This window comes from Pieris napi, chromosome 12 (genome assembly GCF_905475465.1).
Source record: "Pieris napi chromosome 12, ilPieNapi1.2, whole genome shotgun sequence".
NCBI classification, from domain to species: Eukaryota; Metazoa; Arthropoda; class Insecta; order Lepidoptera; family Pieridae; genus Pieris; species Pieris napi.
The window spans coordinates 5,214,188-5,231,421 of record NC_062245.1 but is presented as its reverse complement, the minus strand read 5'-3'; the positions used below and the strand labels follow the sequence as shown (position 1 = coordinate 5,231,421).

At 34.0% G+C, this 17,234-nt stretch overlaps 1 protein-coding gene across 2 annotated transcripts in view; it reads left to right on the top strand.

Annotated features, from left to right (window-relative positions):
• The window catches only part of LOC125054677 (octopamine receptor beta-2R), a 121,517-nt gene extending 105,430 nt beyond the window's left edge, over positions 1 to 16,087 (top strand). For both annotated transcript variants that reach the window (XM_047656694.1, XM_047656693.1), the window contains 4 exons: positions 6,465 to 6,645; positions 8,475 to 8,654; positions 11,377 to 11,635; positions 13,980 to 16,087. In XM_047656694.1, coding sequence (XP_047512650.1) covers positions 8,485 to 8,654; positions 11,377 to 11,635; positions 13,980 to 14,711 — 1,161 coding nt within the window. In that variant the 5' untranslated portion in view covers positions 6,465 to 6,645; positions 8,475 to 8,484 and the 3' untranslated portion in view covers positions 14,712 to 16,087. The remainder of the gene's footprint in view (positions 1 to 6,464; positions 6,646 to 8,474; positions 8,655 to 11,376; positions 11,636 to 13,979) is intronic.
• Positions 16,088 to 17,234: the final 1,147 nt, after the last annotated feature.

The following is a 17,234-nucleotide window of genomic DNA, read 5'->3' as shown; positions in this document are numbered from 1 at the left end:
GCATAGATTTACCAATGTATATGTACATACTAGCTGATCCGGCAAACGTCGTTTTGCTATGTATATTATTTATAATAAAAAAATAGGGGTTGATCGTAGAGGGGTGAAAGTTATTACGGGTTGTATGTATTTTTTAATGCTGTATCATAAAAAAAAAACAGAAAAAAATATCTACAAATAAAAAAAATATATTTATGCACCCATAAATATATTTTTTTAGTCCACCGACTACCCCTAACATTTAGGGAGATGAAAAATAGATGTTGTCCGATTCTCAGACATACCCAATATGCACACAAAATTTCATGAGAATCGGTCGAGCCGTTTAGGAGGAGTTTAACCACAAACACCGCGACACGAGAATTTTATATATTAGATTACGATTTAGTGTTTTAGAACACGTAAGTAATACTTTTTAAATATACTATGGGGTCATATTCTCAATTAAAATGATTGAATTTCAGATAATAATGATTTATCCCAAAACATACCGTTACCTATTTCAAATAAATAATTTCCATATTTATCAAAAATCTTTCATAAATAGTGTAATTAAAATTGTAACAGAAACATCCCCAATACATAGTACTCGATAACTTAGATCCACTACGAAAATATACAGAAGATATCTGACCTCAACTTGGTCTAATATATTGTATGCCAAGTGACATAATACATAGCATCTATATATCATGGTCTGACTCCTGGACGGAGACTTATTGACGGAATTTCCTTCATTGCTATGCTCGGCGCGCGACACAATTTGCTAGCTATGCCGGTTATGGCAGTATAGTCTGGAATAAAACGTTTATTTAACATATATATCGCTATATATATATATAATGAAAATGGTCTTCGTTTGAGGCTCAATCACGCCTAAACCACTGATCGTATCGACATGAAACTACCACCATTCGATGCAAAAATTTTCCTAGATGGTTTATGGCTATTTATTTATTAATATTAAATATAATATTCCAACGTTCCTTCATTTTTTTATTGCTGTTTTACTTTTATGAAAATTTATCCATACGGACTTCACCGCGGAAACATTCGGGGAGGCTTCCTAGAACCTCTAAACGTCAACATTTGTTAAAAACTCGATTTTGGAAATATTTCAATTTTCTTAGCGGGAAGTTAAAAAGAAGACTAATAAAAATATGAAAAAAAATAAAATAATGAAACATAAAATTTATTTTAATTCGTCCAGCAAAGCGGGCGCGAAACGGCTAGTTAAGGTATATGTCAAAACTTCATCAATCTTTTAATTTTCAAATTAGTCAAGGATATTTATTTAATATTGTTTAAATTGGTCGTACTATAAAACGACTTTCAAAGGAGTTAAAATATTAAAACGTACTGTTTTTTGCTACCCAGATGTTTGCATACATGAATTTGCAATATGTAGCCAATGTAAATTATTGCTCAGAAAGGCTCTCTTACTTTTAACCACTGCGACTATTCTAGTATTTACGCTTTAATTTCTGTGTAATATGTTAAAACTATGCAGCTAAATTTTTTATTTAAGTTAAATTTTTTGGGCCGACACTAACTGAGCGACAAAGAACTATTAATTAAGATTTTAAATGTATAGTCCAGTCAAATTATGGCTAAAAACGGGTTAAATAAACATGAGCGAACACAGTTTGGGGATTTTGAGGATCGATAGGGGGGTGTATTCTGAGCATAAATTCCAATTTGAGGGGTTGTACTGAGGTCAGCTCCAGGGGCATTTCGATGGAAACGCGTTTAATTCGATATATCGAGAATGGTTAGTGTTAGGCGAAAAATTGTAGAGACCTTTTCTTTTCCAAACAAAATTTACTAACTTTTTTATTTGAAACTTTTTTTTATAACATTAATATTTTTCAACTTATTACTCCTGCAAGGCAAAAATTTTACTTTTTTTTCTAATTTTCGTCGTTTTCTCCCCAACCAATCCATTTTTATTAAATTTTAGCGATATTCGAAGTGTAGATCTTTTAATTATGAACATCTTTGTTCTCAAACTTTTTTCTGTAATGCCAATACCTTCGTAGTTATATATTACTTTACCGAGCGAAATCCGCGCCATTGTCGCAACGTGTATCCACAGACACACTGTTGCGTGTATTAGTGCGAGTAAGGAACTCGTCGTGGTTTTTGTTACACACTCCCTCTAGAGGGGTGTGTTTTGGCCGTTTAGGTGTGGTGGTTCGCGCCCTGCTAATACAGGGTACGGGGTACGGTACGGGGTCGGACCTCATTGTTCTTGGTAGGGGCTGCAGCACGCGAGGAGACGTGGCCTCAACTCGCTGCGCGCAGCCGATGGAGTCTTGTCCGGGGTGTCAAATCCGGTGGTTTGGGGCCAAGGAGTAATCTCAACTTGGCCCCTTGATGTCTTGATCGTTGGTTTTGCGAGTAAGGAACATCTGTCCTCGACTTTTATACCTGGGGTAACCCTCGTCCTATGGAATCTATTTTTAGCCTAAGGGGGTAAAGAGAAGGGGTGAAAGTGAGCATAACCGTTCAGTCGATCAGTGTACTCTTGGCTTCTACGCAGGGAGCATCAAAAATCGTATATTGTTTGTTTTTAAATGTTTTACAGCTGCCAGAAGTAAAAATGGACGACGATTGTTTTATATGATGCAAAACGTTAAGTGAAGGAGAAGTGATTACGGTGAAAAAAAAAACCTATTTTTATATCAATAAATGTGTGAAACAGTTTTAATTGTTAATTTACTTCTTACCCAAATTAACCCAAATTAAATACCTAATTTTTAAATAGTTTAATAGATTGACCTTTTTATATTGCGACAGTGGCGCGGATTTTGCTCGGTAAAGTAATCTATAACTCCGAAGGTATTGGCATTACGGAAAAAAGTTTAAGAACAAAATTGTTCATAATTAAAAGATCTACACTTTGATGATCGGTAAAATTTAATAAAATTGAATGGTTGGGGAGAAAACGACGAAAAATGGAAAGAAAAGTAAAATTTTTGCCTTGCGGGAGTAATAAGTTGAAAAATATTAATGTTATAAAAAAAAGTTTCAAATAAAAATGTTAGTAAATTTTGTTTGGAAAAGAAAAGGTCTCTACAATTTTTCGCCTAACACTAACCATTCTCGAGATATCGAATTAAACGCGTTTCCATCGAAATGACCTTGAGCTGACCTCAGTACAACCCCTCAAATTGGAATTTATGCTCAGAATACACCCCCCTATCTATCCTCAAAATCCCCAAACTGTGTTCGCTCATGTTTATTTATTTCGTAATTTGACTGGAGTAGTATACGTATAGTTCATTTTGTCGTTTTTGTGCCATAGGTTCCTTTGGTATGCCACCGCTCGCGCTGATTCAATTACTAAAACTTTTCTGATCAAGTACTAAATTAATTTTTATAAACTACGATTATCCATTAAAATACGAATAAAATCTTTTAGAACTTGGGCGTTTACAGAACACGAATGTAAACAATAATATACGAAACGTATAAGACACGATTGCCATTAAGAAGTTGGATCTGTTACAGAAATACCGAACAATTTAGCCAATTTATGGTAGCGATAAAGTATTATATTTATTACGTAGAGTTAGTTCATGAAAAACTTGGAAAATATGTGATCTTAATAGACGTAGAATTACGGAGTTCTATTCCTATCTATTTCCTCTCAGTAGATTTAGCGGAGTTTCTTTATTGCATTTTGTCTGTCTTTTCTGTAATACTCCTGAATATACAATATATAGAAAATATTTTTGAAGTGAAAACTTCTTTAGCGGCGGTGTACACTTTTTTTGCTCGCGTCAGGACACGTGACCTGATCGAAAATTCGTAAGACAGATGGAGAGTAGACAGCTGGCACGGCGTATTTAATGTTATATAAATTGTCATATTTGTGTACGATAGCGCAATAAATAAATATTGTATTCTACCACATAAATGATAGTACTTTTATACAGATAATTAAAGCAATTCGTGCAAAATTATTCCCTAACCATTCCAAAATATCAAAAATGCACAACGTTAATATTCAAGTTTTCACTTCTGCCGGCACTCCCGGAGTGCACCCGTCGTTTTTTTTAATTAACGCGATTTGAAGTGATTAGAATCAGATTTTGTAACCAGGTTTGTTACATGATGATTGATGATATTGCTTGATGTTATACAAAACTGACATTCCTAAATTAAATTGTTTCAAATACCGGATGTAGAAGAATAATCTATTTACCTAAAACGAAATTATCAATTAATCAAAAACTGAATTACGCCGTATCGAGCGGTTACGAGTACTCAAATCTGACGCTAAATTTTTTATACAAACCTACGCTGTACTAACTAAAAGGAATCGCGTGTCATTTTCGTACTCATTATCTAGAACTCTGGTGGCTATCAAAAATCAATTGTTTTGATTCGAAAAGTTTTGATTGGACGCAATTTTGAGAGGAAATTGCATATTAGGCTGCATCCGGCAGCTGGGTACGGGTGAGAATTAGAGATGCTGGATGTGTCAAAACCTTTTTATACTTGTATGAATTAAATGTTATTAAAAGTGCTTCCTACCATACTTTACGTCGTGTCACAGATTCGAAGCGATAATATTAGCCAGATAGGTATAACAATCGTCGTTATCCGACCAGAGAGCAACTGAAGTCTGAACTCAATAATCGATTCAACGCACTACTGAAAGATTGATTGATGTGTCAAAACTCAAAACACATTGGCAATACACACGTAAGATGATTGTGATATCGCGCGTTGTTGCCATTCTAATAAAACAAATGACATCGTGTTCTCTAATTACATTATCTCTGACATATTTATTATTATCGCTTAAAATTACGAATAATAAACAAACACAAAGCATCACACACACTATTTTTAACAGTAAATGTTCAGGATTTAAAACATATCTTAATAAAACGATCACGTAGCATACAAAATCCCACATTGTAATATTTTCGTTCTGTTTGTTACATAAACTGCAAAAGTTAACTCAACATACTTTCAAGATTAGTTTGTGTGTAATTCCAAGTAAAACTGCTGGGCCAAGTTTATTTACTGATATTTATAGCTAATACTTTATTTGATTTCATTATTTATAAAAAAAAATTGTACCTTATTTTAAATAATTTGGTTAAAAAATTAAGTTTAATGCTATCAATGTTGTGTGATGGTTGGTAAAGTTAAACGTAAAAGGTAACTTAAAAATCGATTGTCTTGTATTTGTTTATCTTTATAAACAATGTACAAAGCCGGATAGATTATAATGATAAGATTTATCACGTGTTTCTCTCAGTAATTCCTTGTTTCCCAGCGCTGAGCCACGTGGATCATCTAGTATATAATCTTTATATCTGTAAACACCGGAGGACAGTTGTATAAGTTTAAATAGGATTTTCCTGTCCGCAACGTCCCGGTTTGTTTTAAATCGAGATAAAATATCTAAGCGTACACAGACATTAGTTTTATTTTTGTTATGGCTTAATCTGTGGTGCTGCATAAAATCGTTGGAAGAATAAACGAATAAATCACAATACCTCTCTCACTTAATCTTCTCGTGCTCTTTACTCGTGAACGGGTGCTACTTGTGGTGACTGCTCGTACTTGAATTCGTGTATGCGGTGATGTTAGTTATTTCGACTATGTGTTTGCGTGTTGTTCCCATTAGAATGTAGGTGCGTGCTCCTATTTCACCATGCCTCCTGCTAATAACAAGTCTTTGTTTTTAATTTATGTTATTATTATTAATTACTTAAGATGTCATGTTAAACATGGTGTAATGGTTGCCTTACAAACGTTGTGTAAAAAAAACATGACGATTAAAAATTCTTCTTCTCTTCCGTTCTACGCATTTTATTTGAGATCTGGCACTAAATATAAAGTTAGAAGCATATACATTTCTTTTTTTGACGTTCATAAGTGTACATTGTGTTACCTATATGAACAAATGATTTTTGATCATATAGGTAAAAAAAATAATCTATGGAAACTTCCCACAGAGCCAATACGTGCTAATTAAATTTATAAAAGCCTAAACTATAAAAATGTGCGTTAGACGTCGCAGTCTTCAGGCATTTCAATTTCCATAATAAATGTTTCATACAGGTGAAAATATTTTTGTAATGAAAACACGGAGTAAAGACCACATTATGTAAATGGAATTTTAGCCTAAACCTAAATAAACCGCGTTTATGAGGTAATTTACTTAAAAATACGAAATAAAATTTCCGCTAACCGAATAAAAATTAATCTGTGGCTTAAAATGCAAAATGGGCCCTTCTTGGATTAAACGTTCCATTTTTAAAATGCGTTTATTTGAATAGGACTAAAATATATCCTTTTACGTATATTTACTAACGTTTCTTTTTCTTTATTTATGAGTAATAAGTATATACTTTATCTGTCAAACTGTCACTTCTTAAATGTACCTACTAACGAAAAGCTTTTTTGTACATGGTAATCACTACAATCATTTGTTTCAGATAACTTAAGCGAAGTGTAAGAATGAAGAGGCTATAGAAAACAATGTGTACTACACTTGTTGAAACAAAAACCGAAAGAGTGAAAAAGAAAAGGTTGACCGAATGAGAGAGCAACAATGGTGCCAATAGACAATATCTATGGTGTTGAGGTCACCGTGAAAGTGAAGTGGGAAAGATAAAGGTACTATAATTACATTTAAGCGACGCTTTGAACTTGCTTATCCTGCTAGGGTCGGTTTGATCCACTTTTTTGCTTATAGTCGATGAAAATTCGATTTTCAAGTTTCGTTGGACACTTTCATATGTTGTGTATTTGCACACCATAATAATAAAAAACGTGTGGCACTCGGGGACTGCCGCGGTAAAACTATTGCATAGCATTTTTTATCAACTTATCCAATTATAATTATTTATTTATGCAGTATATTTTTTTCTTTGATATTAATTCAATCTACCACTCTACCAGACTCAGACTAACACGCCTATATAGTCTGTCTCACTCTAACCGCGTACCAGCTGCACTGGCAGCGCTTATGCTACGTCACCTATCTCGTCAGAGAGATGTGAGACGCAGTATGCGTTCTGTCCCGCTCTAACGCGTATTGGCCGCACCTATATTACGTCATCGTATGTTAGGTTTATTTTCGTTACGAAATTTCTTGATTCGGTCGCCGCGCTCAAAGCCTTACGCCTTAGCCTATGCGATAGCTTAAAAAGTCTTTATTTCGGAGTATCGTCTTCAAGAATGGAACAAGGTATAACTATAGTAGGGATGAAAAATGAAAGATAATGAAAAGATTTAATTTAAGAACACCTTATTACATATAGACACTCCGCCATATTCTCCCTTTAAAAAATATTTACTGTTATTACCTGTTACTTGACATTCATGACCTATTTATTTAGATCTGTATAAGGTTTTTCATACATATAATAAAATAAAAGAATCAAACTTAAATCTTGGCCAAGCCGTGATTGCACTGCAACAATCAAAGCCCTAATATTTTCAATATCAGGAAAACAGCATAAATGTTACCAGATTTCGCAATTTCATTGATTTTATTCAAATTTTTTAAATTAGAACATATTGCAAGCATAGAACACAGTTTACCACTCGAATTTTCAGATTATAACAAGTTCGTTTGAAAACGCCTACAGCATATTTAACTTATTTAACATGTTAGAGTTAATTATGAAATAATTACGTAATGTATTATAGTGATGTACAAATAAGCTTAATGCATATTACGTGTTGGCGAAATTGAATACTTTTCATTATATTAATGCTCTACCAGCAATAGTTTCTAATAAACATTTTAGAAATGTTAAAGCGGTTCGTTTAAACAATATAAGTCAATACAATAATTTTATTTTCACCTATATTATTTCTAATAAACTCAGCCTTGCTTGCCGGAATCTTAAACTATATTTCACTGCTCCACGCTTTCTTTTAACGCAGAGTTCCCCAAACTTTTTTGTGTCGTAGACCCCTTGCTATGTTTTCCCGTGTTGGGTAGACCCCCTACTTACCTGATATTGATTTCCTGTAAATTTCTAAGTGTAGTGAAGTTTAGTGTTAAAAACTTAAAGTAAAACACATGTTAATTTATACATTTATTAATTGAATTTAAATTAAAACTACTCAAAATAAAATTTTGAATCTGTTTGTTTGTAATGTATATGTTTTGATATTATAAGATAGTATGATGTAAGTAAATAGGTACTATCAGTGTATGTGTTGAGATCCACTATCGTGGACCCCCATTTTCATTTCATGGACCCCATCATTTTTATTCGCTGACGTAGACCCCTTGCAGGTTGTCATAGACCCCTAGGGGTCGATATAGACCACTTTGGGAATCACTGTTTTAACGTTATGTAGGTATATTTTTACCCAAAAAATTAAGTCACTTTCTTACCTAAGCAAAACAGAACAAGTAAGAAAGGCAGATACTAAAGTCAGTTTATCATGAAGTTAAATAATGATATTAAAATACTTATCCATTCTAGGCTAGGCCTTATGGATCAAGTAAACGTGACAGTGAACGCAACAAACAACGCGACAGGCGTCAAAGATGAAGAATGGACGGACTCGGTGGCATTCAAGATACGGACCGCCATACTGCTGCTGATTGTCATCATGGCTGTGCTTGGCAACATGCTGGTCATCGTCAGTGTTATGAGGCACAGGTACTCACATCTATAGAAAACAGATATTTTGATATGGTTTTCTTTCTTTTTTTTATAGAACAGGGGGCAAACGGGCAGGAGGCTCACCTGATGTTAAGTGATACCGCCGCCCATGGACACTCTCAATGCCAGAGAGCTCGCGAGTGCGATGCCGGCCTTTCAAGAATTGGTACGCTCTTTCCTTGAAGGACCCTAAGCTATTCTACTATTAAAGATAGATATATATATTCTACTATTAAAGATCTCAAACGGTCTCTTACCCATAGCGTGGACGTAAACTATAATTGATGTACCTACAGCGATATATGTTTAAATTGGAATTATTTACTGGTTTAACTATCATGATCAAGTGTCTACGTGAGGTATATTAGTAATAGTTTTGTGCCACGCATCCCGCTCACTAGTTTCAATGTAAGACTTTTATTTGTCAGTTTCAAGTTCTGCTATGGTAACCCCATAGCAACTCTAGTCTAGGCAACGTCAAGTCTGAAACAAGCATGCTATCAAATCCAACTCTTCCGCGTACAAAACCACTAAGATACGAAGTCATTTTCTAGTATATAATTTATATATACTGCTCAAAACAATTAGCGGAACAAGATTTTTCTCCTTTCTATTGCTTAAACTAAAATTAGATTTAAATTAACTTGTTCGCTATTTTGTTATGTTGTTACCTTGTTAATTTGTTAATTACTACAATTAATAAAAAAAAATCAATTTGTATTTTTTTATTAAAAAAAAATTAAAATGTGCATTGTAGACGAAAAACTAATTGGTGATAAAAAAGGTCCATCAAAGAAATATTCTTATATCGTTTGAATATTCGTCTTTAGTGACTTTCAGTAACGTGTGTGGCCTCCATGAGCCCTAATCACGGCTTGACAACGACGCGGCATGCTTCGTATGATCCTCCGAATATCTTCTTGTGGAATTCGCTCCCATTCTTCAATCAACGCTTCAGTGAGCTGCTGCAGTGTTTGAGGTGCAATCGGACGCTTCCGGATGCGCCTGTCAAGCAAGTCCCAAATGTGTTCAATTGGATTTAGGTCAGGGCTCATGGAAGGCCACTCCATTACACGGATTTCCTGCTGTCGTAAGTAATCTGACGTGATGGCTGCAGTATGCGGCCTGGCATTATCTTGCATTAAAAGAAAATCTGGGCCCATACCATATGCTGCGGGCCAAACATGATCTTCGAGCACATTTTCAATGTAAGTTTGAGCACACAAGCGCCCGGGAACAACGACGAGATCTGTGCGCTCGTCCAAACTAACTCCGCCCCAAACCATCACAGAGCCACATCCAAATTTGTCATATTCCTGGACTGCTGCTGTACTGTATCGCTCGCCTGGGAGTCTGTAAACACGGAGACGACCATCGCAACGTGTTAGACGGAATCGTGATTCGTCAGTAAAAAGCACTGGCCTCCAATGTCGAAGTTGCCAATTAGCGTGATTTTGCGCGAACTGTCGGCGAGCTTGTCTATGTTGAATTGTTAGACGCACAGCCCGAACTGGTCGGCGTGATCTCAAATTGGCTTCCAACAACCTATTTCTTACCATCTGGTCGGAAATTTCTACACCAGTAGCCGTCCTTAGTGTATTTTGTAGATCTCTTGCAGTTGTGGTGCGGTTCCGTAAAGCACAGTTGACGATGTAGCGATCTTGCAAACGTGTAGTTTTTCTCTTTCGACCTTGACCACGCCTTCGTGAGTATTCTCCCGTCTCACGGTATCGCTTCCAAAGTCTGTAGATAACAGAAGGGGCTACTTCTAGATAATTTCCTACATAACGCATAGTTCGACCCTCTTCAAGCAAAGCGATAGCTCGGGAGACATGCAATTCAGTCAGATCTGGCATTATGACCTAAACTCACTCGCTTCAATGAATAACAATACTCAAAAGGCTCACTTCAATTTCTATTAATACTCAAAAGATTGAAAAAAACTACTTAAAATGTGTTTTCTGTGATTAGAAAGTAATGAAAATTCAAAGACGTCACTTTGTTTTTATTATAGGACTACTAACCAAAACGCCGATGCTCTTTTGTTTTTTATTTTCTTCGACAATGCTTTAACATTATCTAGTGGCCAGTAATAATTAAAACCTTGATTAAAAGGTTTAGCTTTAAAGTTTTGTTCCCGTAATTGTTTTGAGCAGTATATATTATTATATATAGTCATAGAACTAAAAAAAGTGTGTGCGTGTAACCTTTACGCGCGATTGAAGTAAAACTTCTTTGGCGTTGACGGCATATATGCCGTCAACTATGCAGTGATATATCACTGAAATTATTAAATATTAACTTAAATAATAAATATCATATTATAATTTAATTATATTTATTATTAATTTACTTATTTTAAAAGTCATAAATCAATAAATATATTTAGAGATTTTCAAAAAACTTTGCAATAATTTTTTTTTTTTTTAACTGTGATTTTTTTTTTATTTACTTTGCTATTCACAATTGATCCGTTTGAAAATTTGGAAATACATAATCCTAATTGATTATGATATTTTCCACTAGATGGCGTATAAGTCAAGAAGGGTGGAGTATATGACAATTGACATATACTTACGACCAATCTGAATTAATATTTTTAAATAGCGGAAACTACACAGACTAACAGCTAACTACACAAGTAAGCGTAATCTGAGTTACTCCCTAGTCGCGCCTAAAGAAGTTTTACTTCAAAAATAATCTATTTCTTTATTTATAGAAAACTGCGCGTAATCACCAACTATTTCGTCGTATCGCTGGCATTCGCTGACATCCTGGTAGCGATGGTCGTGATGCCGTTCAACTTCAGCGTGCAATTCTACAACGAATGGATCTTCGGCACTGTCATTTGTGATCTGTGGAATTCATCAGATGTCTACTTCACGTCTACATCTATATTGCATCTGTGCTGCATTTCGGTGGATAGATATTACGCTATCGTAAAACCTTTGAAGTATCCCATCAAGATGACTAAAAAGGTTGGTAAAATTCACAATGAATTAAAACAAATAAATTATAAGCCAAAGACGGAAAAAAAGGAAGGATATAATTATCTATCCATCCTTTTCTTTTTTTTAAGCCTTTAAATTATTAAAGGCTTTAAAATATATTTCACGCGTTGAATATTTGACGGTTCATTGGTCTAGTGGTTAGTACCCCTGACTGCGAATCCATGGGTCCCGGGTTCGATCCCGGGCTGAGACAAACATCGATGTGATGAGCATTTGGTGTTGTGCTTAGGTCTTGGGTGTTTAAATATGTATTTATATGTCTATCTATCTATAATATGTATGTATATCCGTTGTCTAGTACCCATAACACAAGCTTCACCAGCTTAGCATGGGACTAGGTCAATTGGTGTGAATTGTCCAATAATAATAATAATATACTTATGGACTTTTTTGTGGTTTTGGGTTTGTTCATATCAAAATTTAAATCCTTAAATCTAGAGACCTGTTATAAAGCTGTTTAAAGATAGTGTCGTAGACTTGACACAAAATGTTTTACAATCTAAAATAGAAATTAAACAGGATCAAAGCATCAAAGCTTATAGCTTTTCAAAAGCTTCTTATCATCGTTATAACCATAATATTATTTCAATAGCTTGCTTTAATATTTACTTAAATTTCATTCCAAAGTTGATTTTCATCGTTCTGTAAATACTGTCAAAGAAATCTAAGTCGGGTAAAGAAAACAGCATTAAGCTTTTAAGTCATGATAATTAACACATTTAAGCCGCAAAACGGACGAAGTTTAACACTTATTATCTTGTACTTTAGTGGCTTCTATAAACTGTGTAAACCCTTTAAATAGAACCTTCTTAAAAAGTATTACATTTAAACAAACTTAAGTTTTCTTTACAGAGTAGGATAATGAATGAGTTGCCTTTTTATTCATACCACTTGTTATATGCTAGAGAATGGAAATATTTTTTTTAATAAAAAGCAATTATATTCGTGTAGTTCCTAATAAGCATCACCAGTCTTGCGTAGTGGCTTCAGCGTGCCACTCTCATGACGAGGTCGTAGGTTCGATCCCCGGCCGTTCACAAATAGACTTGCTGTCTATGTGCGCATCTAACACTCGTCCGTATAATGAAGGATAACATCGTGAGAAACCATGTTTCATATACAAAAATCGACGACATGTGTCAGGTAGAAGGCTGATCACTTATAGAGTAAGATCCCAGGGCGATAAGACACAACTTATTTTCTAAAGCATAGAACCTTCGGTTCTAAGTAGTCTCTCGTGTGCTTTTTAATACCTGTACGCTTGTGGAGTTAGCTCGGTGACACCTGCGCAGGTACCAGGTGAGAAAGGTAACTAAAAATCAGAGTTACTTAAGTTAAATTTTAATGACTGATTTTTATATATATTTTGTAGAATATTACTCTGAAGTAATATCAAAAAAGTCAGACGCTTTCCATGGGCCAGAACTTTTGTCAGACGCTTTAAAGCTCTACAAAAAATAAATGAACTTAATTTATTTTTAAATGTCTGATTTTTATATATGTTATTCAAATAAATATTACAAAGTTATATTTAATCAGTCAGACAAATTGTAATGACCAAACATCCCCTAAACACAAAAATTACTCAACTATGAGTATGAGCGCGAGAGCAGTATACATGCGTTTCAGAGTAAAATACCTTAATATTTGAAAAATACTTACTGCTTTCAATTTCATATTTTTGCATATCTATTTAAATGAGATAAAATTTTTAATTGAAATAATAATCATTTTAAAAGTATAATATACTTAGAACCGAAGGTTCTATGCTTTAGAAAATAAGTTGTGTCTTATCGCCCTGGGATCTTGGACTATTATGGCTATGAAATAATAAATGATTGATGAAATTAAAACAATAAATATCTTATTTCATATTGCCAAGACCTATATATGGATGTAACGCCAGTGGATAATTATTATTATTAGTTTAATAATAATAATAATCAGTGGCGCTACAACCTCTTTAGGTCTCGGCCTCAGATTTCTGAATCTGTTTCATGATCATTTTTAAATCTGATAGGCAAGTAGGTGATCAGCCTCCAGTGCCTGACACGCGCCTACGTCTTTTTGGGTCTAAGACATGTCGGTTTCCTCACGATGTTTTCCTTCACCGTTCGAGCAAATGTTAAATGCGCACATAGAAAGAAAGTCCATTGGTGCACAGCCGGGGATCGAACCTACGACCTCAGGTATGAGAGTCGCACGCTGAAGCCACTAGGCCAACACTGCTCTTATTATAAGTTTAGAAACTAAATTACGTAATACATAGTTTGTTTATAAACAATTTTATACCGCGTAAACATTTTTTCAGATGGCGTTTGTTATGTTAGCTGCAACGTGGTTGAGTCCTATAACAATATCATATGCTCCTATCTTTATGGGCTGGTACACCACTAGTGAATACATCAGAACAAGAGTGCAAAACCAATGCGAGTTTAAAGTTAACAAGCCATACGCAGTTATATCAAGCTCCATTTCTTTCTGGATTCCTTGTACTATCATGATATTCACCTACTTGGCGATATTCAAAGAAGCAAACCGCCAAGAAAAAGCTTTACATGCACGGGCAGGCAATGCAATGTTAATGCATCGACATTCTAGGGAAGTTGGTGATAAGAATGGCGCACTCCACATCAATGCCACCACTCCAACCAAAGATAAAAATATCCTTAAAATGAAAAGGGAGCATAAAGCAGCCAGGACATTGGGCATCATCATGGGAGCTTTTATCCTATGCTGGCTGCCTTTCTTCCTATTTTACTTGTCCACCTCGTTATGTGATACTTGTGAATATCCAGAAGTATTAACTGTAATCATGTTTTGGACTGGTTACTTCAACTCTGCGTTGAATCCCATCATCTACGCGTATTTCAATAGGGATTTTCGAAATGCATTTAAGAATACCTTAGCTTGTGCGTTCTGTAGTTTCTGTCGTCGTAATTCGATGGACTCTAGTGCGCTGGAGAGGCTGGACAGGCGTAGTTCGACTCAACTAAGAGTGCCAGTCTCCTCGAGAAGACAATCGGATCTAGCATCCCTTTGAGTGTCGCCAAATTTTGAAATGACTACCGTTTGACGGGCCTAGTGAATCAACGAATATTACTGTACTTAGTGAAAATTTTAGTGAAATACAAGTTCCTTTGTTTAAAGATAATTTATTTTGTGGTAGATAAGTTGTTAGATGTAAGTGTGAGTTGGTTTTAGTTTCATGTAAATAAGTAATAAATGTTAGTAACGGCGATTGCCAAATTGAGATTTGTATTGTTAGTAATAGAAATTTTATAGCTGTAATTTAATATAGAAAAGAATATAAGCAATAAGTAGCTAAAATCTAGTTACCGTAATAGGAGTAATTACTGTTGAAAGACTTGAAATTTTCCGTTAATTAGGCGATTGTGTACAGAACGTTCGAGACAAAACTAATTAAAAAGATTTAGGCAGAATATACTTGCGATTTTAATATGAATATTTTTAGTTAGTTAAAAATACAAATCAGAAAATTGTTATGTGTATGATATAATATGATTTTTAGAGTTACAGAGAATATAAATCAAAAGGTTAAAAAGAAAGTAACATTTTTATTTCTATTCATCTCGCATTGGTTGGTTTGCATTGGTTCATAGTAGAATGAATCCTTTATTTCTCAATGTTAGCGGAATGTTTTGTTCGACAAGTTGTAAAACATTGAACAAGCTAGTCTTTAGAAATGCTTTGTAAATATTTATAATGTAAATATTTTAAGAAAAAGATTTTTATTCGTGGTCAATCTTTCTTTACAATATATTTATTAACGTACTATAAATCTAACACCAATGTAATTCTAGTGATACGATCGAAGCTGGGTTTTTTTTAATGTATGTGTTTTCTTCTAATGTTTTCTTCCGAAATTGTCATTATCCTAACAAAACCAACAATATACACAGCACCAATATAAATCATCTGTAAATGAATGTTCGTTAATAGTTTGTTGCTTAAATAAGACAGGTTAATAAAACATGTCGCACGTATTTCGATTCGATTCTAAGGGAGTTGACCATGAATAAAAAACTTATAATTTAATTAAGGAAGATACTATAATGGGGACAAATAACGCTTCAATAGAAAAGGTTTTAAATAATTGATGTGCTAATAAGTATTGTCATTTATTAATGCGTTCATTTAAATAAAATACTGTTTTCACCTACTAAAATGCATCATTTGGTAGACGTATACCTAGGCATTGTTGGTGTGAAAAGTATTTTATATAAATGACCTTATAACTAACAATTCATTAGATTGATGTTTGGTGTCGTGTCAAGTAATTATTATTCTTGCTAACAATTTTTATCGATAGTGAACTTAATATTGAAGCCTTGATATAGTATTTAGTTTTAATTTGACTTTTCACGCATTCTCTTAAGCTAAATCGTCAACAGTATAGGCGTATTAAAACAGTTCTCTGTTTAATCTTACTTGGCTTTGCATATAAGGAATGATGCACTAGGTTCAGAATTTGCAGTTTTGCGTAGCTCTGCCTAAAGGCCGATTTACATTATCTTAGTGTTTAGGAGAGTGTTTTAGGATAGTACTTTAGTTGAAACATGAAAACGCTACTTGCTTTAGTAAACGCTACGCTAAAGAACTTGCCTTTCAAGTTGTACTAAAGCACTCTCCTAAACACTAAGATAATGTAAATCGGCCTTTAGTCTTCCAACTTGCCTAAGAGTCATACATCGCAATTCAGTTTTTAGTAAGCCCAACCCGCCAATACTAATTTAAACTACTCGATAACCCGTAAAGCCATCGTAGTGGAGAGAATAGCTATGAATTTCATATACATTTAAGAAAGTAAACAGTGAGTTTTCAGAAATGAAAATGGTAACAAATTAATTTTTATATCTTAGTTATCATTTGATTCACTATCGATAAATAATACCCGTGTTGTAAATCTCATAAAATCTGTCTGTCAATGTCCGTACATACTTCGCTTAACCTTTTCAAAATGGGAGAGGCTGTGACTGCTATACAATGAATAAAAATGTATATAAAACAAAGTGCGATCCTAAATATTATGGGAAAGTATTCTTAACAAAATTAAACAAAACTATATGCAAATAATAACATTGATATATATTTGATTTTTAATGAATTTTCATTACATAAATAGATTGTATTATTTTTCATTTATTACGGAAATTAAATAAAAATAAACGATTTTAATAAGTTAATAGCAGTCATAGTTTAACTAGTTTTTGTAAATTCAATGTCTTCCTTTGTAATTAAGGCTCAAATTAATAGCTAAAAAAAGATTATAAGTGATGTAACGAATTGGTATCATATGTGTCTATATTGTAGCCAATTAGTTTAAAATATAGCTGATAACTTAATGTTTGAAAAATGGTAAAATCGTGAAAAGCCGTTTTATCGACTTTTATAAACAGTCGATAAAACAGAATGTAATGAGCTATATTTTAAACTATAGTCAATGTATTAAGAGTAATAATAAATGGTTGTGACTTCTATACTAAGTCATAATATACTTTACCGTTTAACTTCCTCTTTTTACCGTTGTTATGTTGCTAGGGTG